This window comes from Rutidosis leptorrhynchoides, chromosome 8 (genome assembly GCF_046630445.1).
Source record: "Rutidosis leptorrhynchoides isolate AG116_Rl617_1_P2 chromosome 8, CSIRO_AGI_Rlap_v1, whole genome shotgun sequence".
In the NCBI taxonomy this organism is placed as follows: Eukaryota; Viridiplantae; Streptophyta; class Magnoliopsida; order Asterales; family Asteraceae; genus Rutidosis; species Rutidosis leptorrhynchoides.
In genome coordinates, this window is record NC_092340.1 from 145,410,663 (window position 1) to 145,433,360 (window position 22,698).

A 22,698-nucleotide genomic window follows, 5' to 3' on the forward strand; every position below is an offset into this window, starting at 1 on the left:
ATTATGAAATGGTATGCATGATGTCAAATTTCGTTGTAAAGAAAGTTTGACTTTTCAAAAACGAATGCAATGTTTGTAAAATGTATCATATAGAGGTCAAGTACCTCGCAATGTAATCAACTGTTGTGAATCGTTTGTAATCGATATGGACTTCGTCCGGATGGATTAGGACGGGTCTCTACACTTGCAACTCTGGAATTCCTTATAAGTGCACCCGTTTTGAATGTTCTGGTTAGCCGGTGGAGCTTGGGGGTTGATATCCGCCATAGCTGCGGCTACTCGAGCAGCTATCATCTCCTCAATCTATGCCGCTGTGGGCGTTTCCCTTGGAACTCTTCCATTTGCCATTGATCTTCTAAACAAGCAATTTTGACTTAAGTCAAAATCCAGCATTCAATATAAATATTATAGTATATGGTAATCAACATGGAAACAACACAATACACGTTAACTAAGCATGGCAAACAGCAGCAGATAGCACAAAAGCCAACATGCAATAACTTAAATAAACATCGTACAATAATTAAACAACTTTAAGTTCCATTCATTAATAAGAAAGTTGCATACATCTCCATAAGGTTCGTACAATACATGAATAAAACAAGAAACTACTAACGAGATTACATATGGTGATGGTGGGTAAATGATATCCATCAGGTGAGTCATCTGGTACTCAAGCTCAGTTACCCGAGCATGGAGGGTGTGCACTTCCCTCGTCAGCTCCTCGACGGTGGGAGATGTTGGTGGAGCAGGTGGTGCAGGTGGTGCAAGTGGCGCCGGTGGTGCAGATGATGCAGTGCCAAAAGTAGAAGATGCATAACGAGCGGCCTTACGCACGAATGGATCAGCAGGATATGGCACAACCCGCTTACGGACGGTGACCCTAACCAACAGTCCACGTGCGTTCATGAACTGCTTACATCCATTAACCCCTGGAATAACAGTACCATTGAAGCGGTACTGCATCTTCGGTGGGGTAGAGGGTGGTTGCACAGGCTCCTCCTCGGAGTCCTCCTCGGAGTCCTCCTCAGAATCTTCCTTGGGAACCTCCTCGCTGGTGTCATCGGATGATGAATCGTCTGAATCATCTGAGGGTGGATGAGCCTGGCCGGTGGTCATAAGTCAATATCTGCCAGGTGGAATCGGCACGGCTCGTCTGTCAGCGGTGCGTCTAACCCAATGTCCACGCTCATTACGGAAAGGACCGTCCCCGTTTCCCCCAGGGATCACAGAACCACCGGAATGGTGTTATGGCCCCGGGAGCCTAGGGCTGGGTGGAGCTAGAATCTCCTCTGGATCCTTGTCTCCGTCCGAGACGTCCATCAGGTCAAACGCGTGTCCACTATCTCCAGAAGACGAATCGCCAGAGTCGTCGGAGGGTAGTGGTGAATCAGCAACAATAGTAGGCGAAGCAGCAGATGAATCTGAGTCACTCTCCAAATCAACGATAATAGGCGGTATGTCTGAAGAGGGAAAAATAACTTTTTCCATGTCAGTAAGGCATATAGCAAGCACGTAATTAGGCACTACAGCATCCTAGCGGTACATAACATGGCAATATTAACAGTATTAAACAAAAGTAACATGCAATCAAAGGTAGATAGTTGCATGCAGTAGTGAGAATAAACAGTAGCATAAGTAAGTTCACATAGCAGTAAAAGTAAGCCGTAGCATGCAGCAAGTTCCGCAGTAACTAGTAAACAAGCAAGTTGTAGATTAGTCCTATTAGCGAATCTTACTCAGCTCGGTCAAGACTCACTAATGCAACCTAAGTCCCTACAACCAATGCTCTGATACCAAATGTGATGCCCCATACAAAATTAACGTGTACAGATCATCAACAACAGGTCCATCACAAAGTTACAACACTATATACAGTTTTAAAACAAGTTTGCATTCATAAAAAGATAGCGTTTTACAAAAGATAGCATGCTTCTACGAATAGAAAGTGTTAACACAAGTACGTGACATGAAGGTCATTACAAAGTCATAGTTCAAATGTAACATAAGTTTTGAATGCAAAGTAAAAAGTTCCATGTTTGAGACATCTCTAAATAAGCAGCGGAAATCTAACACCGAGAGTCTAGTACATCGGAAGCGACAAATGTATAAGCACCTGAGAAATAACATGCTTAAAAATCAACACGAATGTTAGTGAGCTATAGTTTAATTGTAACAGTAATGTAATGCAGGCCACGAGATTTCGTATTTAAAACATTATGTAAAGTATATGCTTAACCGTGGGCACTTGGTAACTAAATTAACGTAAATATCACCCCCTAAAAGTATACTTAGCGAGTGCGTAAGTTTACGAAGTATTAAACACCCGTTAAATTCTAGCGCGACTAGCTCGAGTGGGGATGTCAAACCCTATGGATCCATATCTAAGATTCGCGTTCACCGGTTCATAAACCAATGACTAAACGTTACCGAGCTAAGGGGAAAATTTGTGCCGTTATGTCACCCACACATATATAAAGTTTAAGTACTCATGCCTAGTAAGTAAAACATAAAAAGCGCATGTATTCTCAGTCCCAAAAATAGTAAGGTAAAAAGGGAAGCTATAACTCCCAATGAAAGTGCAGTAAATCGGTATGAATAAGTAAGCGAGTAAGTCGGTCCGAAAGGTTATCAACGTAAGTCAAAGGTTACTAAGTCAGTAAATCGTCCCAAAAGGTTTAAAAGTATGTAATTTAAGTCTTAAATATCATCATCATCATCATCGTACGTAAAAAGTAAAGTAAGTTTTCAATCAAGAATAGAGATCGAAACAAAGGCTGATTTCATTCAGCTTCTACGACCTCTATATAAACTGAAATGACATGAGACCAGTGGCCAACGCTCCGTATGTGAGTCCTCAAACCACTGACCAATTTTCAGAACCTAACTCGTCTTCGTTTGAGTGTGGCGATGGTTTAAGTGCGAGTAGGTCATAAATTTCAGCACAACGTTACAAGGGCATAGAGGCTTTCGGAAGGCTATTAATCCTAAACCGTATATCGGATTTAGGCGAGGCCTAAATGAAAAGTCATATACTCGAACCGAGCTATCTGGAAATTGACCTTTCCATAAGCCAGGGGCATGATCAGGACGTGAAAAATAGAAGGAAAGTGCTCCAGTGGGTTTCTTGGTGTTTGATGCTCATCACGGTTCTCATCCTTGATGCGTATAAGCCTCAAGTGTACAACTCTTGATGTTTTAGTATCACTTTAACCAAGGTTTAACCATAAACACACAAAGTTAAGACTAAGAAATAAGACATAACTCGTGTGAGAGTTTGAGCAAGGTGATGAACCAAAGTTACATCAATTTCTTAGTTTTAACACAAGTACAATTTCTATTAAGCTATAAACTTTGAATCAAACTAAATAAGCAAGTCCTTAAGCTATAGAACTTAGATCTTAGCTAAATATTAAAGACCTTAGACTACAAAGTCTAGATCTCATGTTCTTGGTGAAACCCTAAGTCATAACACTTAGACTTTCAACTTTTACACAACCATAAGTTATGAAACTTAGATCTTGTAAAGTAATATGAACTCAAGCTAATGAACTTTTGTTTAAACAAAGTAGAAGACCATAAGTTACACAATTTAGATCAAACAAAAAAATGAAACCTTAAGCTAGAGAGCTTGGATTCCTAACAACACTTATGAGATCTCAAGCTAGTAAGCCTGTATCTTTTGTTTCAAGAAAACACAAGTCACAAAACTAAAGTACAACAAATTAAAGAAGATCATAAGTTAGTAAACTTGGATCTTTAACTAACTTTTTGTACAAACGTCAAGCTAGTAAGAAGCTATTTCAAACTTTCTTGAAGATCCATAAAGTAAAGTGTTGGATCTACAAGTTACATGAAGATCATAAACATAGGTTTTGATCTTTAAACATAAATAAAGAGATCTTAAGTTAATAAACTTAGATCTGACAAGATTATGAAGATTCAAAGCTAAAAAGCTTGAATCCTTCATGTTCTTGAAGATTCTTCAAAACAAAGTTGAATCTTACAAGAGTAATGAAGATTCAAGTTACAAAACTTGAATCTTTGTTCATGATGATGATGATGATTTATGAATTAAAGTAAGAAAAGAAAGAAAAAAAGAAGTTAAGAACTTACAAGTTCTTCAAGTATTTGAGAGAGAATTTTAGAGTGAGAAAGTAGAGAGAAGTGTGTGTGTGTTTGAATGAAATGAAAATGAGAGAAATGAGATTTTTTAAAAAAAAAAATAAAGTGGTGGTGATGGGGTGGTGGGTGCCGACGGTTGGGGAGGGGATGGGGGGACCATCTTGGCCTCATGTAGTGTGGTTTGGTGTGGTCCATTGTGGTGGTACTAGGTGATGTTGACATGTTGGGTGGTTTGAGACATAATGCAAGCCTTAGTACATAAGCATGCATGATACTTGTCTCATTACTTACATGGACTTAATTATGATTACATGGGCTAATTAACCTATTAAGTGGTCCACTAAGTTGAGTAGGTTGGGCCATGGAAGTCCATTAAGGTGCTAAGTCCATTAAGGTAACTAGTAAGCATTAGTAAGCACTATGCATGATTAAGGAACCATAAATCCAAGTAATTATCATAAATAAATAACAATTATGTTTACACAGTCATAATATTCCAATTATGACAAAAGTTTAACGTGTACCAAGTACGTAGCTTGTTTTAAACAATAAGTGACACTATCGGTCGTAAATGCATTCAAGGATCATGTTAAGCAACTAAGTACTTAAAAACACGTTGTAAGGCATTAACGAAAGTAATTAACATAATTAATGATCCCAGAATAAAATCTAAATTAGTACGCACAAATACGCAGTTTCGTGAAAGTAATAAATATAATTAAAAAGTCGAAAAAGTCAGGTCGTTACAGTCCAGCCCGTTGACAAGCGTCGCATAAGTTACAAACGGCATGGGCATCCTTAAAAATACTAGGCCAATAAAAACCGGCCTCATAAACTTTCTTCCCCGTGATTTAGGGACCGAAATGCCCACCCGTTGGGCAAAAATGGCACTTCAACAATATACGGGTGCATTTCTCACCGGAAACACACATTCGAATAATCCCATCCGGACAACAACGAAAAAGATAAGGATCTTTCCAAAAATAGTGTTTAAGTTCACTGAAGAATTTCTTCCTCTTTTGATGTTACCACCCTTTTTTCAAGAATCCCCCAACAAGATAATTAGCTATGTCCACATACCATGGCTTGTCCACCTTGTCTATCTTCATGAGATACTCATCAGGGAAATCATCGTGAATACTCGACTCATGAAGGACTTCGAGATTTGGATTCTCAAGTCTAGACAAGTGGTCGGCCACAAGATTTTCAGCACCCTTCTTATCCCGAATCTCGATATCAAATTCTTACAAAAGCAAGATCCATCGAAGCAACCGAGGTTTGGCATCCGGTTTCAAAAATAGGTACTTTAGAGCAGAATGGTCTGTAAAGACAATAGTCTTAGACAAGACTAAGTAGGACCGGAACTTATCAAATGAAAAGACCACCGCAAGGAGCTCTTTTTCAGTGGTAGTATAATTTAATTGTGCTCCTTGCAAGGTCTTGCTTGCATAATAAACGGGTCGGAAGTGTTTCTCGGCCTTTTGGCCTAAAACAGCGCCAACGGCAAAATCAGATGCATCACACATAAGCGCGAACGACAGAGACCAATTCGGAGCAATTATGATGGGGGCATTTATGAGTTTCTCCTTTAAAAGCTCGAATGCCTTATGGCACTATTCGGAGAAATCCCAAGGTGTGTCCTTTTCAAGGAGCTTATTCATCGGGTTAGCAATTTTGGAAAAATATTTAATGAATCACTGGTAAAAACTGGCGTGCCCGAGAAAACTACGAACACCCTTGACATTGGTGAGAGGTGGAAGGTTTTTAATAAAAGTCACCTTCGCAGAATCCACCTCAATACCATTTTTGGAGATCTTGTGCCCGAGGACTATGCCCTCTTGTACCATGAAATGGCACTTTTCCCAGTTGAGCACAAGATTGGATTTCTCACACCTTACCAACATCCTTTCTAAGTTAAGAAGGCATGAATCGAAAGTGTCACCGAACACTGAAAAGTCATCCATGAACACCTCCAAGCAATCTTCTATCATATCATGGAATATGGCCATCATGCACCTTTGAAAAGTGGCAGGAGCATTACAAAGGCCAAAGGGCATGCGACGTTATGAGAATGTGTCATACGGGCACGTAAAAGTGGTTTTCTTCTGGTCCTCGGGCGAGATAGGAATTTGGAAATAGCCCGAGAAACCATCAAGAAAATAATAAAAGCTATTTTCCGCTAACCTCTCTAGCATTTGGTCCATGAAAGGTAACGGGAAGTGGTCTTTGTGTGTGGCGTCGTTCAACTTTCGGTAGTCAATACAAACACGCCACCCCGTGATAGTCTGATTGGAAATTACCTCATTTTTATCATTGGTGGTAAGAGTCATACCACCTTTCTTAGGTACGCAGTGTACTGGGCTTATCCATGGACTATCGGAAATCGGGTAAATAAGACCTGCATCGAGGAGCTTAATGATCTCTTTCTTCACGACATCTTGCATGTGAGGGTTCAACCTCCTTTGACGTTGCACCACAGGTTTGGAGTTGTCCTCCATTAGGATTTTGTGGGTGCAATAGGAAGGACTAATACCCTTGATGTCGTGAATTTTCCACGCAATGGCCGGTTTATGGGCCTTTAGCATGGTTACAAGTTCAGTTTTCTGACCTGATGTAAGAGAAGAAGAAATAATTACCGAGAGCTTAGATTGCTCCTGCAAATAAGCGTATTCCAAATGATCTGGAAGTGGCTTCAATTCTAACTCGGGAGGTTCTTCAATTGAAGACTTGCTCCGGTAATCAATATCACGATTGAGTTCTTTCAACTCATCCTCAGTTAGTTCATAGCCGTTTTCCATTAAGGCGGTTAAAATATCCACCTCCTCAACCTACAACTCCTCATCAATTTCAACCAATGAGCATTCATTCAAACCCTGTAACTCTAGAAATTCCTGCAGAAACTCAGACTGGACATCCATAGTGTTAAGAAAATAACATGTATCATCGGTATAAGTTGGGTATTTAAGAGCATGGTCAATTGATAATGTTACACTTAAATCGTCTATCCTAAGGGTCAATTGTTGGCCATAAACATCGATGATACATCTAGCCGTATTTAAAAATGGCCGACCCAAAATAAGTGGAATCCTTTAATCCACTTCCATATCCAACACCACGAAATCAGCCGAAAAACCCATTGACCCGGTCTTAACTAGCATAGTCTCTATGATTCCACGAGGGAATTTAATAGAGCGGTCAGCTAGCTGAATAGCCATACGCGTGGCTTTTAACTCCTTGGGGTCTAGCTTTAAATAAATAGAATAAGGCATTAAATTTATGATAGCCCCCAAATCTGCCAACGCCCTCATACAATCCAAATTATAAGTAAACAAGGGATGGTGAAAATCCCAGGATCCTCAAGCTTCTCGGGAAGCTTGTTTGCAACTACCGTTGAGCATGCGGCATTCAATCTTACTGAAGACACGTTCTCTAGCTTCTTCCTGTTAGTTACTAAATCTTTAAGGTATCTTGCATACTTAGGCGTACCTGCAATCACGGGCACACCTGCAATCACATCAATAAAAGGCATATTTATGTTAACTTTTTTAATCAATTCCATGAACTTGGACTTTTCTGCCTCTAGATTTTCCAATCTCTGCTTCCTCGGGAAAGGGAGCGGTGGTTGATACTCTTTAACTACTGATTTAGCAGCAACACTAACCGGCTCCTTAACAACTTTCTCAGCCACCTGTTCTGGCTCCTTTTCCTCCTCTGGTTCACTAACCACAACCGATTCACTTTCCTTAACTAACAGAACTCACAAATCATACTCATCAGGCTTCCTCGGTGAATCATATGCTAAACCACTACGGTGGTGATAGCATTAACGTGCCCATTCTTCGGGTTAGTATCTGTGTTACTTGGCAACTCCCCTGGTTTCCTCTCATTCCTCTGATTAGTAAGATGACCAATATGTTGTTCTAAATTATGAATAGCGGCTTGCTGATTACGAAACATCTGATCATTCTTCTCATTATTCTGAGTAACAGTAGTGATAAGCTGAGTTTGAGACACCACAAGCTTTTCAATCATAGATTCAAGATTAGACTTTTTCTCTTCGACTTGCGGTTTTTGAAAATACCCCGGAGCTTGCTATTGAAACCCCCACTAGAACTTGGTTGAAATCTTAAACCCTGATTACCTTACAGATTGTAAGGATTGTTGAAATTTCTATTGAACTGAGCTCGTCCCTGGAACTGATTATTGTTCTGCTGACTGATAAAAGTAATCTCTTCTTTCTGATTCATAGTCAAACCTGCATCACAATCTTTAGCCAAATGAAGCCCACCACAAAATTCACAACCAACCTTCATCCCATGGATGTCTTTGTCCAACTTCTCTAAGTGTCTCCCGAACTTATCTAACTTAACATTGATAGAAGCAAAATCATCGTAAGCACCGGCGCTTGCGACTGACGAAGAAGAACCACCTAAATCATTATCCACATGCCACTCATGTAAGTACTCAGCTTGTTTCTCAATTATCTCATACGCCTCTTATTCAGTTTTGTTCATGAGACTACCCCCTACTGCTTGATCAATAGTAACACGAGTACTGATGGTACATCCCTTATAAAAGGTTTGTACTTTGGTGAAAGTATCTAACCCGTGTTGAGGACAAGATAGCAATAAACGGCTGAAGCGATTCCAAGCATCATAAAGAGCCTCGTTAGGCTTTTGACGAAACTGAGAAATTTCTAGTTGAAGACGAGTGGCTTTGGATGCAGGAAAATACTTGCTCAAGAATTTTTCCATCAAAATATCCCAATCCTTGATCGTAGCCTCAGGTAGGCTGTCTAACCAAACTCTAGCTTCCCCTTTTAAAGACCATGGGAAAAGCTTCAAGTAGATGACCTTATCATGAACATTACTAAACTTGAACAACCCACAAATCTGCAGAAAAATACGAATATGCTCGTTAGCATCCTCGTGTGGTTCACCTCCAAACTGACATTTCGTCCCGATTAAACTGATAATGGGTCCTTTAATCTCAAAATCATTAGTAACTTCCGGAACCCTGATAGCGTTACCCTGGCCTACTCGGGAGGCCTTCATCCTGTCTGCCAAACTCTGACCCTGTTATGCCATTTGACGAATCACTGGAACTTCTGGTACAACTAGAATATTAGGAACAACTGGAATATTAGGAACACGTCGAGGATTAGTTATCACTGGTTCCTCAAGAATAACTAGCTGCTCTAATGTTTCTTCCAAAACCGTATCAGATTGACTTCCCAAATTAACTGCAGGGCTGCTTGTTGTTGGGTCCGAAATAGCTATAGTAGAATCCAGCTTGTTAAACTCGTTTGAACCGTCTGAATCACCTGAATTGTGACTACAAATAACTCTTTCTGGTTCTGAAAAAGGTGAAAACAATTTTGCGTTCGAATAACGAGTATCTGGCACAAACTACCTGTAACTGCAAGATCACAACTAACAAACCGATTAAACGTACCGACTCAATCAAGAATAATCTAAAAACAAAAATAATCTAAAACAGTTAAACTTAACTAAGAACAATTAGAAAAAAACTTAATTTTCAACACAACTGTCCCCGGCAGCGGTGCCAAAAACTTGATGTGTAAAATCGTGTCTATAATTTATAATGAAAAACACCGATTAAAAGATTACTACACACTAACGGGCAGTGTACCCTATCATGCAATAGTATAAAGTTGGTAAATCCGAAATCGTTCCAAGGACAGTTTAAAGTGAGAATTAAGATTGCAACTAATGGAAATAAACAAAGTTAATCTATGAAAATTGAAAGTACGAGATAATGGGTTTTGTGGCTATTTAACGATTAGCCAAATCAAGATTTGATCGAAATAAAAACAATATTTTTGGGTTTTTAGATTTATAAAACTTAAAATAAGAAAGCAATTAAGATAATTTGATGTCAAATGGAATGAGAATGCTCGTCTAGACCTTTTGAAATGTCCCGTTCTTATTGATTAAAAACGTTCCATATTAATTGATTTCGTTGCGAGGTTTTGACCTCTATATGAGACGTTTTTCAAAGACTGCATTCATTTTAAAACAAACCATAACCTTTATTTCATCAATAAAGGTTTAAAAAGCTTTACGTAGATTATCAAATAATGATAATCTAAAATATCATGTTTACACGCGACCATTACATAATGGTTTACAATACAAATATGTTACAACGAAATAAGTTTCTTGAATGCAGTTTTTACACAATATCATACAAGCATGGACTCCAAATCTCGTCCTTATTTCAGTATGCGACAGCGGAAGCTCTTAATAATCACCTGAGAATAAACATGCTTAAAACATCAACAAAAATGTTGGTGAGTTATAGGTTTAACCTATATATTATCAAATCATAATAATTGACCACAAGATTTCATATTTCAATACACATCCCATACATAGAGATAAAAATCATTCATATGGTGAACACCTGGTAACCGACATTAACAAGATGCATATTTAAGAATATCCCCATCATTCCGGGACACCCTTCGGATATGATATAAATTTCGAAGTACTAAAGCATCTGGTACTTTGGATGGGGTTTGTTAGGCCCAATAGATCTATCTTTAGGATTCGCGTCAATTAGGGTGTCTGTTCCCTAATTCTTAGATTACCAGACTTAATAAAAAGGGGCATATTCGATTTCGATAATTCAACCATAGAATGTAGTTTCACGTACTTGTGTCTATTTTGTAAATCATTTATAAAACCTGCATGTATTCTCATCCCAAAAATATTAGATTTTAAAAGTGGGACTATAACTCACTTTCACAGATTTTTTACTTCTTCGGAAAGTAAGACTTGGCCACCGGTCGATTCACGAACCTATAACAAATATGTACATATATATCAAAGTATGTTCAAAATATATTTACAACACTTTTAATACATTTTGATGTTTTAAGTTTATTAAGTCAGCTGTCCTCGTTAGTAACCTACAACTAGTTATCCACAGTTAGATGTACAGAACTAAATCGATATATAGTATCTTGAATCAATCCACGGCCCAGTGTACATATATCTCAGTATTGATCACAACTCAAACTATATATGTTTTGGAATCAACCTCAACCCTGTATAGCTAACTCCAACATTCACATATAGAGTGTCTATGGTTGTTCCAAAATATATATAGATGTGTCGACATGATAGGTCGAAACATTGTATACGTGTCTATGGTATCTCAAGATTACATAATATATAATACAAGTTGATTAAGTTATGGTTGGAATAGATTTGTTACCAATTTTCACGTAGCTAAAATGAGTAGTTTTTACCAATTTTGTTTTGCTCGCCATTTCTTCGTTTCTAATCCGTTTTGAGTGATTTAAGCGGCCAAGGTTTCGTATTGAACTTGACTTTATGAAACTAAATAGAAAAGGTATAGGTTTATAGTCAGAAATACAAGTTACAAGTCGTTTTTGAAAGAGGTAGTCATTTCTGTCGAAAGAACGACATCTTGATGACTGTTTTGAAAAACATACTTTCACTTTGAGTTTAACCATGATTTTTGAATATGGTTTCATGTTCATAAGAAAAATCGTTTTCCCAGAAGTATAGCTTTTAAATAAAAGTTTTTCATAGTTTTTAATTATCCAAACCAAAACAGCCCCCGGTTGTAACTACGACGGCGTAAATCCGGTTTTATGGTGTTTATCGTGTTTCCGGGTTTTAAATCATTAAGTTGGCATATCATATAGATATAGATCATGTGTATAGTTAATTTTAAAAGTGTAGTTAGAAGGATTAACTTTATTTGCGAACAAGTTTAGAATTAACTAAACTATGTTCTAGTGATTACTAGTTTACCACTTCGAATATGATAGCTTTTTATGTATGAATCGAATGATGTTATGAACATCAATACTACCTTAAGTTCCTTGGATAAACCTACTGGAAATGAGAAAAATGGATTTAGCTTCAAAGGATCCTTGGATGGCTTGAAAGTTCTTGAAGCAGAATCATGACACGAAAACAATTTCAATTAAGATTTCCATTCGAAATAAGATTGTTATAGTTATAGAAATTGAATTAAAGTTTGAATATGATTATTACCTTGTATTAGAAAGATAACCTACTATAAGTAACAAAGGTTTCTTGATCTTGGATGATTACTTGGAATGGATTTAGAAAACTTGGAAGTAAACTTGCAATCTTGGAAGTATTCTTGATTTTATGAAACTAGAACTTTTGGAATTTATGAAGAACACTTAGAACTTGAAGATATAACTTGAGAGAGAAGAATTAGATGAAGAAAATTAAAGAATGAAAGTGTTTGTAGGTGTTTTTGGTCATTGGTGTATGGATTAGATATAAAGGATATGTAATTTTGTTTTCATGTAAATAAGTCATGAATGATTACTCATATTTTTGTAATTTTATGAGATATTTCATGCTAGTTGCCAAATGATGGTTCCCACATGTGTTAGGTAACTCACATGGGCTGCTAAGAGCTGATCATTGGAGTGTATATACCAATAGTACATACATTTAAAAGCTGTGTATTGTACGAGTACGAATACGGGTGCATACGAGTAGAATTGTTGATGAAACTGAACGAGGATGTAATTGTAAGCATTTTTGTTAAGTAGAAGTATTTTGATAAGTGTCTTGAAGTCTTTCAAAAGTGTATGAATACATATTAAAACACTACATGTATATACATTTTAACTGAGTCGTTAAGTCATCGTTAGTCGTTACATGTAAGTGTTGTTTTGAAACCTTTAGGTTAACGATCTTGTTAAATGTTGTTAACCCAATGTTTATAATATCAAATGAGATTTTAAATTATTATATTATCATGATAATATGATGTATGAATATCTCTTAATATGATATATATACATTAAATGTCGTTACAACGATAATCGTTACATATATGTCTCGTTTCAAAATCATTAAGTTAGTAGTCTTGCTTTTACATATGTAGTTCATTGTTAATATACTTAATGATATGTTTACTTATCATAATATCATGTTAACTATATATATATCCATATATATGTCATCATATAGTTTTTACAAGTTTTAACGTTCGTGAATCACCGGTCAACTTGGGTGGTCAATTGTCGATATGAAACCTATTTCAATTAATCAAGTCTTAACAAGTTTGATTGCTTAACATGTTGGAAACACTTAATCATGTAAATAACAATTTCATTTAATATATATATAAACATGGAAAAGTTCGGGTCACTACACCTTTTACCCGCGGAATTGGATGTTTTTATTCTTTAGCCCGATTTAAGACTTAATACATGCAAATTACTCAGTCGACTCGCCAAGAGTTCTCTTTAGCAAGTACTCAAACTAGAATTACTAGATGTAGGGTTCCCTGGCACCTAAGACCTTTTCGTTTGTGACTAACTAATTAACTAGATCAAAGATTTGAATAACAATTGCCTTTGCGTTCGCTCTACACAATTCACCCCTATATCGTCTAACCGTTTAAACTTAATTTACCCCCTTGGTCCGGTTTAGCAAACAATCAATTAAGACAAATCAATTGTAAAGTGTATTAAATCAACAAGAGTTCTCTTTATCAAACAAATACACTAATCAATCAAGTTCATAAAGTTAAACATCAATAAGAATCGATCTTTTATTCAAACTATTGAAATAAACATGCATAAGTTCATAAATCATAAATCATAACCTCTAAAACCTCGGTTATTAATCTAGACAAGCATTATAAATTTAGCCAACAATCATGGTTGAAAATAAAATCATAAATAAACAATTAAGATAATTCATTATGTTGATAAGAATTAAACCTAATTATGATCGTGATCTTGAATGATTAACGAATTGAAACGCGTTCCCGGAATGATTGAGTTGATTAAATGATGTTGGGATTCCACAAAAATACCAAAAGTCGCCCCAAAGCTGCTGGAATTCGTCTGGATAAAGGTGAGTGTGAGTTAGGGTTTTAAATTCCCTATTTATAGCCCAAACACCGACACATGTATCCACCCGCGCCGCGGCCGCATCAGCTGCACCGCGGCTTAAGCCTTGCCAAAATTCCATAAAACATCACATCTGTCGACCTTCACTTTCAGTTGTAACCCGCGCTGCGGGCTCTCAAGCCGCGCCGCGGCTTAGTACTTGAGCTGACTCGTTCTTTAAACTTCACCATAAAATGCCCAAAACCAACTTGCTGCATCATATTAATGCACCGATGATAAAATAACATAGAACATACCTCAAAATGATCTAAAAAGCGTACAAAAGATCTTCTCGGCTCTCGAAACCCAAATCTATCGAATGTCTTCCAAAATAGCTCCAATTCGTATCCAATGGACCAAAATGCGACCGATATTGCGCGAATAAATATGTGTAAATTAAGCAATATCACCAAGCACGACCCCTACTCGCAAAAAGTGAGGACTCTTGGACCCAAAGTATCTGTACGACACATCAAATCTACAGTACTTTGTTAATTCAATTGATGAGCGTGCCGATGTACGATTCAAGTTAGAACTTGGTTTTGACATACGTTTCAAGGCCAATGGTTAGTAAGCGCCATACGTGGTGCAGGTGCGATACTCCTTCCGAAATCATTCTGAATAGAGAAGACAAAAAGCCATTCATTTCTGTTTCCACTCCACGCAATTTAAACCAATCAACTCACATAAAGAGTTGATGAATCAGAAATATTCACCCCAAATTCACTTTCAAAAAAAAAAAATACACTACTCATTCACCTTCATTCCCCTTTCCACTTATCAAAAGATTCAGAGATTAATGAAGAGATAGATCGATCAAATTCTCTTCAAAAGCACTTGTTAAAAGATTCTGAACCCCTGATTGTTTTTGATAGGCCAAAGACCTATTTTCAGTGGATTATCACTTCCTCTCTAGGCACCAGGAACGAAAGACAAAAGTTATGAAGAAAGGGTATGCCGGAAAAAAATGATGATAAAAGAGCAAAGTCTCTAGAATAAAGGCAAAGAAACACCTGAGAAGTTGCCCCAAAGAAGAATTACCGGAAGAGCCAAAGAAAATTCTAGATAAAGTCTTAGCAAAATTCGCCTCTTCTGAAGAAACTTTTTACGGATTCCAAGCCACTCTCTATCCAAAAATGGATACTCTGAAGAATCGAAATCTATCAATTCTCTCTCTAAATCAAAAGATCTGGATACCTTTCACCGTTCCATAAAAATTTCTCAACCAAACCCTAAAACCCGTCTTCCTCTTGAAAGAATGCCTAGGAAGAAGATCAGTGCCGTCCATACTTAACCGGTGGAGATATCGATGCTTTACCAAGCCTATGATGAGAACTGTTACACAAATGGCTTCTGAGCGACAATACAATTAGATTAGGGCACCCTAAACACTTGAGTGATATGAGTGATCCGCTAGTGAGGAGCCTGGTTATGTATACTCTAAATCTGAGAGTTGGAAAGTACGCCATTTTCACCATGGACACGATTGAAATCTAGCGACCAAATCATCGAAGTTCGAAACTTTTTCTAATACTTTCGAAAGATGTGACGACTTCTGATGAAGGCATAATAAAAGGATCCTTGGGTGGGCAAGGAATAATCTATGAGAAAGAACCTTATATTCCCACATTTTGCTTGAGGACAAGCAAAGTTAAGTGTGGGGTATTTGATATCGGCCAAAAAGTCACATTTTTACCCCCGATATTAAGCCCTAAATCAATAAAGTTTCAAACTTTGTTGGAAAAATTATCGCTTTTTCGGTTGATTTTATATATTAAGTAATTATGAAGGCAATGCAAATAGAATCAAGTAAAATGGAGCTAAAACGAAGATCCTAGAGCGAAAACGGTGAAAGACAAGAAATCAAGTTACGATCCAGTGATTTCAGCTGACCAGACAATCCAAACGGCCTGCCAAATGGCTTGCCTGTATGTCAAACGGCCTGCCACACGGCCTGAATAAACGGGCATTGTAAACGGGCAAAACATGCAAATGGCACCAGCAAACGGCTTGCCAAACGGCCTGCCAGCGTTTGCTGGCAAAAATCAAGTCTATTTAAAGGGCTCTCTCCATCCATTTCAACACACACTCAATTTGTAATTCACTTTATATTTTCAAGCTTTTAGTTAGTTTTTTGTAGTAGTTATCTTAGCTTTTATTTTTCGGAGGATATCCCGGCGAGTCCCTGCGATCTCGGGCAGATTTCTTCAGCCTTTTCAGGTTTTTATCCGAAATGCTTGTCTTTTGTATTAAACATGTGTGTTTACCTTTTATGCTTAATAATGCGTTCCGATATTACCATGATAGCTTAATTAATCTGTATGTTTCCATGATAGAAGTTTGGGTAGCGTAATTATGTTAATTTAGTATGATTAATGTCGTAATACTGAACTAGTGAGTCTGATAGATTTTTATGCTAGCATCTTAAGGATTGAACAACCTAGGTTGTGATCAGGACTTGTCCATCTATATGAACTTAGCTACTTCATAGGATTAAGACCCCTGGTTATACTGTATCTGAAGATTCTATGAACTCGGTATGGCCGGAGTTCCCGAGAGGCATCTAATGCGCTTTTAGGACACGGAACTTGAGAATTGAGACATGAATGACCTAGTATGCCTATTGACTGTTCCAAAAAGACCTCTTAGGAGCTATTAAGATATAGTTAGTGCCTCTACTATATGACCCAAGCTTATTGCATGTTCTTGTTTGATTGTTGCCCTAGGACTAAGTCATATCATCTGTCTAGGTATCTATTAGGTTTCTATCTGCTTTACTTTCATTATATCAACTGTAATGATGTATAATGTTTGAATTGATATGATCTTATTAGTATACTGAAATGGTTGTTAGTTTTCATTTAAGGTTTTGCCAACTTAAATCGACGGACTCCTTCCATTTGTGATAAGTGTTCAATCAACACGGCACGTTGTTATTCAGTTAACTAAACTGATAACGAGGGTTAGGATTAGAGCTCAACTTACTAATAAACCTAGTACTTTACTGAGGATAACCTCCAAGGTATAGCTACCTTTCAATTATACAACCAAGTGACATACACCTTCTACACCTTAGAAAGTAAAAGTAAATTTAGGCCCCGCACAATATAAATTTAGGCCTAACGACACCGCACGAATAAAACCGTCCGTTTTGGCCATATTACGAACCTTCTTTCATTCGAAGAGTATACAACAGTTGTTTCATATACAACCGGTTCGTGAGACTCTTAGTCATATATAGAGATTCTAGCTCACCCCAAAGCCCAGCTGGTGTAGTTTCTGCCGCAACTTCTCGAAGCACACAATAAGCAAGATTCAGAATAATCATGCCATGCGCCTTCTCCAGAAGTTCATCCTTCTCTTCATCTATCAACTTTTCGGGTAGAATCCCTTTCAAAACTAACAAATAACCTTGTTGGCTCAGTAAAACCCGCATCTAAATTCGCCAAAGACCAAAATCATCCCGACCATTAAATCTCTCTACGTCGGACCTTATTATGATCATCTTGAATATTTAATCACAGTTACACTCTGATACCATTTCGTTGTGATTTGCGCACTTTCAAGACCCAAAAAATTAATAGAGCAATTAAGCAATAAATAAAGACACAAGGTTTTACGTGGTTCGGCGTGAGGTTTAGTCCACGAGCGGAAGCAAAGATGAATTTCACTAGCAGATATGGTAACCCGAGGTTACAATATATCACTCAATCTAAGCTCCGAAAATACTAATAAAATATTTGGACCACTCACTAGATTATTACACTTCCCTTGTAACTCACTCGTATAGAATTGTAATTAACAATTCTATACCCTCTCTATTTTCTACAATACTTATCACAAGAGTTATTATACATCTCTGTCAAGTATGTATCTTCGATGATCAAATGATGTTCCAGCCATGGCATTTATAGTTGAGATGTACTACGGAAGGACACTTTGAATTGCCTACTACTTCTTTTACTATTTGCTTAAGACATGTTGAAAATAAAAGTCTACCATCAAATAGTAAGTTGTTGTGTGCTTCCTGCATTATTATTATTATTTTTTTTATTTTATTTTTTTTTTTGGCAAAAAGAACACTAGCCAACAAAATGGTGGCTTAGCCCATTACAAAGATGCCTACTATTAATCCATTATAAAATGGATAAAGGCTAACAAAATACCATAAACTTACAAGTAACAAACAATGTCAAAAAACAAGCTAGGAAGTAAAGAACTAGCAAAAAAGGAGTTACAATAACACCCATGGATTAGATTCCCAAATGTAGAGTTGATGCGAGTAGCAAAACCTCGCATTTGTAGCCCATTAAAACGATTTGATCTTGATTTGTTTTACTATAACGGACCAACATGAAAAATCATTATTAAATAGATCATTATTTCTAGCAAGCCAAATGAGCCAAATAGTAACCGGGCCAATTAACCGCCATAGTTTACCGGCTTTAATACCCATTCCGGAACTCCAAGAATTAGTAAACGACATAAGAGAGTAAGGCATCACCCACGTTATGTTCCACCAACGCAAGACTTCTACCCAAATTAAAGTAGCCCATGGTTGATGCAAGAGTAAGTGATTAACTGACTCAACCATATTAAAACACCTAAAACAAGAAGCGTTTTGGCCGTCTTGTAATATTCCTCTTTGAAAAAGAACGCGCTTTACCGGAATGCACCTTTTGAATCGATAACCAATGAAAAATAAGAACTTTCGAAGGAATAGGATTGTACCAAATTAAATTTGCCCATTCCGGAATAAAGTCGGCATTATCATTGATTAATAATAGAACGCCTTTCGAAACCGAATAGCAACCGTCGAAAGCCGGGACCCAAGATAAAACATCATGTCGTCTTGTGGATCGCGTAAATATTGAATGATAATTTGAGCCACCAAACATGTAGCTATTATGCCACCGTCTAACATGAGTTAAGTAAATATTTGACATCTGTTAGCCAACTGTGCATTCAACATAGATGTCACCTCTGCAACCATGGCATCTTCTTCTCCGAGGAAGTTTTCCGGCCAAATGTTCATTTTTAAAAGACACAACACTGGTTCAGGCATTTTATTGAACAGTTTGCCTACGCACCCATATCTACTACGATACATATGAACCAAACCATTATTCCGTTAACAACAAATTGATAATAACTACAGCCCGAATTTATAATAGCATATAGTAAGAAAGATTTAATTGGTTAAGCATAAAATAAATGGATTGATCTACAGCCCTACGATTGAAGTTTTAGTTGATGATCTGACTGTTAGTTACATACAGTTGGTGATACTTCGTATCATATCAAAGAATGTACATTCAGAATTGTGTTAAAATTACTTCTCCACCCCTTATATAATATGTAAAATGGAAGAAAAAAAAAATCAAGGCGTACAATCTATGTTGTTTAAAACCCTGAACTGTGTATACACCAACTTCTTTTCAGATCTCAACAGATATTATCATTTTATTTTATATATACTATAAGTCTCGTACATCCTAATTGTTTACACAGGATCAAAACGACACCACACACACAATTTTCAAAACCACCCCTCATTCAGGGTCTAATATGTAAATTCATCAGGGATATAAAACGTAAAATTATCATTTCATTAACAAAACACTAATAAACCCCACCCAAATTTTAAACAGGTTGTATCTCCCTCCTCGACGCGAGTTAAATTTTTACGTCATCGCTCGAAATAATTTTACAAACATAACGCAACTTTTAATTAATAAAGTAACAGACGTTTTTTTTTAAAAACGCTCAATATTTCGAGCTACCTTTCATACATACTCCGCCTTCAAAAACGCTCTTTTAATTTTGTAAGTACATAGCGCGACGTTAAATAGGAGTATGAAACCCGGAGCCCGTTATCATTCGATCTATTGGAGAGGTTCCATCTCAACCCTAATTTCTTTTTGAAACCTAACTTCTTTTCTCTCTTGGATAAATCCGTGTAAAATGGGAGTGAGTTTTAAACCCATATTAATATTAATATGTGTTTGCTTTTCATTATTTTCATTTTCTGGAAACATCTTTTTTTTTTTTTTTAAAGCAAGAAATTTTATTAATCACACAAAGATTTACAATGTACAAGACACGATTACAAATAGTTATTAGACTTGAATCTCGAGTTTTGAGGTTGCAAAGCAAGCAACCACTAATAATCTAACTAACACGAAAGATAAGTATGTGGGCTACTCAACCAAGTAAGCCAATCGAATTTCTTCCCCTTAGCTCTAAGAGAAATCCATTCGAATGACTTTACTTGAATTTTGTTGAGAGAACCGGAGCACAGCACGACGTACGACAAAAAGTTTTGTTGTTTCGAATTTTTCATATGTAGTACGTGCTTATCCACTCTATGGCTTGCCAAATTTTCCTTCCATAAGACGACATCGGGATCCCGGAGTTGCCTTTGAGGATTTCGGCGAAGCATAGATTTGAAAATACACCCAAACCCCACCATTGGAACACTCGGGACCAAATATCGTGTGCGTATGAGCAAAATAGAATAGTATGATCCCTTGTCTCTAAATCACCATCACAAATTGAGCATCTAACACTATGAAGATCAATACCCCTTTTGTCCAATTCAATCCTAACTAGTAGCCTTTTCTTCATTAGTCTCCACACGAAAATCTCGATCTTTTTTGGTACTAAGTTGTTCCGTAAAGTACTTGGTGGATTACTTTACGGAGCAAGAATATAATTATCACATATACACGCTAAACTCTTAACCGTGAATGTCTTTCCGCCATCTAAGATCCAAACCAATTTGTCCTTTTCCTCACCGATCCGAACATCCGCAAGCTGAGATTTTAAAGCATCAAGATCACCTAGCCCACGACCCAATGGATGCCGGGCCCAGGCACAATTAAACATCCCGTCCCCTTGAATTCGCATGCTGACAGTAGCATCTTTCTGAGCCTCCAGACGAAAGAAACGGGGGAAGGCGTCTTTGAGTTTGTTGTTGCCTATCCAAAGTTCATTCCAAAATGATGTTTCCATCCCATTTCCTATTTGTTTAATGAAAGACTTCTTGAACTTGATTTCCATGTCAGCAATAGAATTTCCTGCATCAATAATGTTAGACCACGTACCCAAGGTTGGATGGTAACATAAGTCACCTCCCGACCCCAAGCCACCATTAGAACCATAAATGCTTTGAATGACTTTAACCCAAAGAGAGTTAGTTTCGATTTTGAACCTCCACCACCACTTTGCGAGTAAAGCCAAAATTTTTCCTTTAAGGGACCCGATGTTTAATCCCCCATCGTTATAAGATTGTAAAACAACATCCCATTTAACCGATGAGATTTTTGTACCCGAATCACCTCGCCCCAAAAAAAATTACGTCTCACACTTTCAAGTAATTTTAACAAACAATTTGGAGCACGAAAGAGCGAGAAGAAGAACAATGGGAGACTCGAAAGGACCAATTTAATAAGAACTAATCTCTCACCATAAGAACAATGGGAGACTCCAACCCGAGAGACATTTTTTGATCTTTTCAATGATTGGGTCCCAATCTTTTAATTTTTTCATCTTACTATCTATTAGAAGCCCAAGGTAAGTGAATGGTAAAGAGCCCACTTGACAACCGAATTGACTTGCAATTTCTTGTAGTTCATCATGTTTTACCCCAACACCATATAAGCAACTTTTGTGAAAATTTACTTTTAACCCGAAAGCAAGTTCAAACCATGAAAGAAGATTATGTAAACATCACGCATTAGACATACTACATTCCCCCAAAAATATGGTATCATCCGCATATTGCAATTGGGAAACGTTAACTTTATCATTTCCAATTTCTATACCCTTGAAGAGTCCTTTATCAATATCATTTTTAGCAAGGATATTTAGACCCTCCACCGCAAGAATAAAAAGGAATGGTGATAAGGGATCCCCTTGTCTAACACCCTTCTTGATAGTGAATTCCTTAGTCGGTGATCTGTTTACAAGTATGGAGATGGAGGCCGTTGATAAGCATGTGCGAATCCATTTACACCATTTTGACCCGAACCCCATACAACCCATTACCTCCAATAAAAAATAAAAATTAATACACAAAAGCCTTCTCAAAATCTATTTTAATAATGATTCCTTTTTTCTTACACGTCCTTAAAAAAAATCAACACTTTCATTAACAACTAACGCACCATCCAAAATAAATCTATTTTTCAAGAAAGTACTTTGTTTCGGGCCCACTAATGCGGGTATAACCTTCCGGAGCTCGTTAGAAAGCAATTTGTGATGACCCGGAAATTTCTGACCAAATTTAAACTTAATCTTTGTATGATTAACATTTCCGACACGATAAGCAAAGTCTGTAAAACTGAATCTCAAAATTTTTGAACTACTTTTATATATTTAAATACCCTTCGGTTGTTTTCGACGATTCGCAAACAATTATATGTAAATAGATACATATATACTATAACTTGAAAAGGTAACAATGTATTAATTATTTGATACCGTACATTGAACTTATTGGTTTAAATATCTATTTGAATATATATGATAAGTTGAAATATTTATTATTAAAATTTATTTATAAATAACTTCTAATGTGTATTTAAAAACTGATTTATATATATTAAAAAGATATATACATATATATA

General features: G+C 37.0%; 1 protein-coding gene across 1 annotated transcript; it reads right to left on the reverse strand.

The window, feature by feature from the left end:
• Positions 1-20,764: 20,764 nt before the first annotated feature.
• On the reverse strand, positions 20,765-22,114 carry LOC139863869 (uncharacterized). Its single transcript, XM_071852469.1, has 2 exons — positions 21,820-22,114; positions 20,765-21,408 (listed from the first exon to the last, which is right to left on the reverse strand). The coding sequence occupies exons 1-2, from the start codon at positions 22,112-22,114 to the stop codon at positions 20,765-20,767; spliced, it is 939 nt and encodes a 312-aa protein (XP_071708570.1).
• Between the last annotated feature and the right edge of the window lie 584 nt (positions 22,115-22,698).

Bases quoted from the DNA above. Each gene is read 5' to 3' on its own strand.
- LOC139863869 (XM_071852469.1), bottom strand. From the start codon at position 22,114: ATGGGTTGTATGGGGTTCGGGTCAAAATGGTGTAAATGGATTCGCACA. The intron at 21,409-21,819 runs GTAGTATGTCTA...TTTTGGGGCGAG, and splicing joins TACCATATTTTTGGGGGAAT to GTGATTCGGGTACAAAAATC.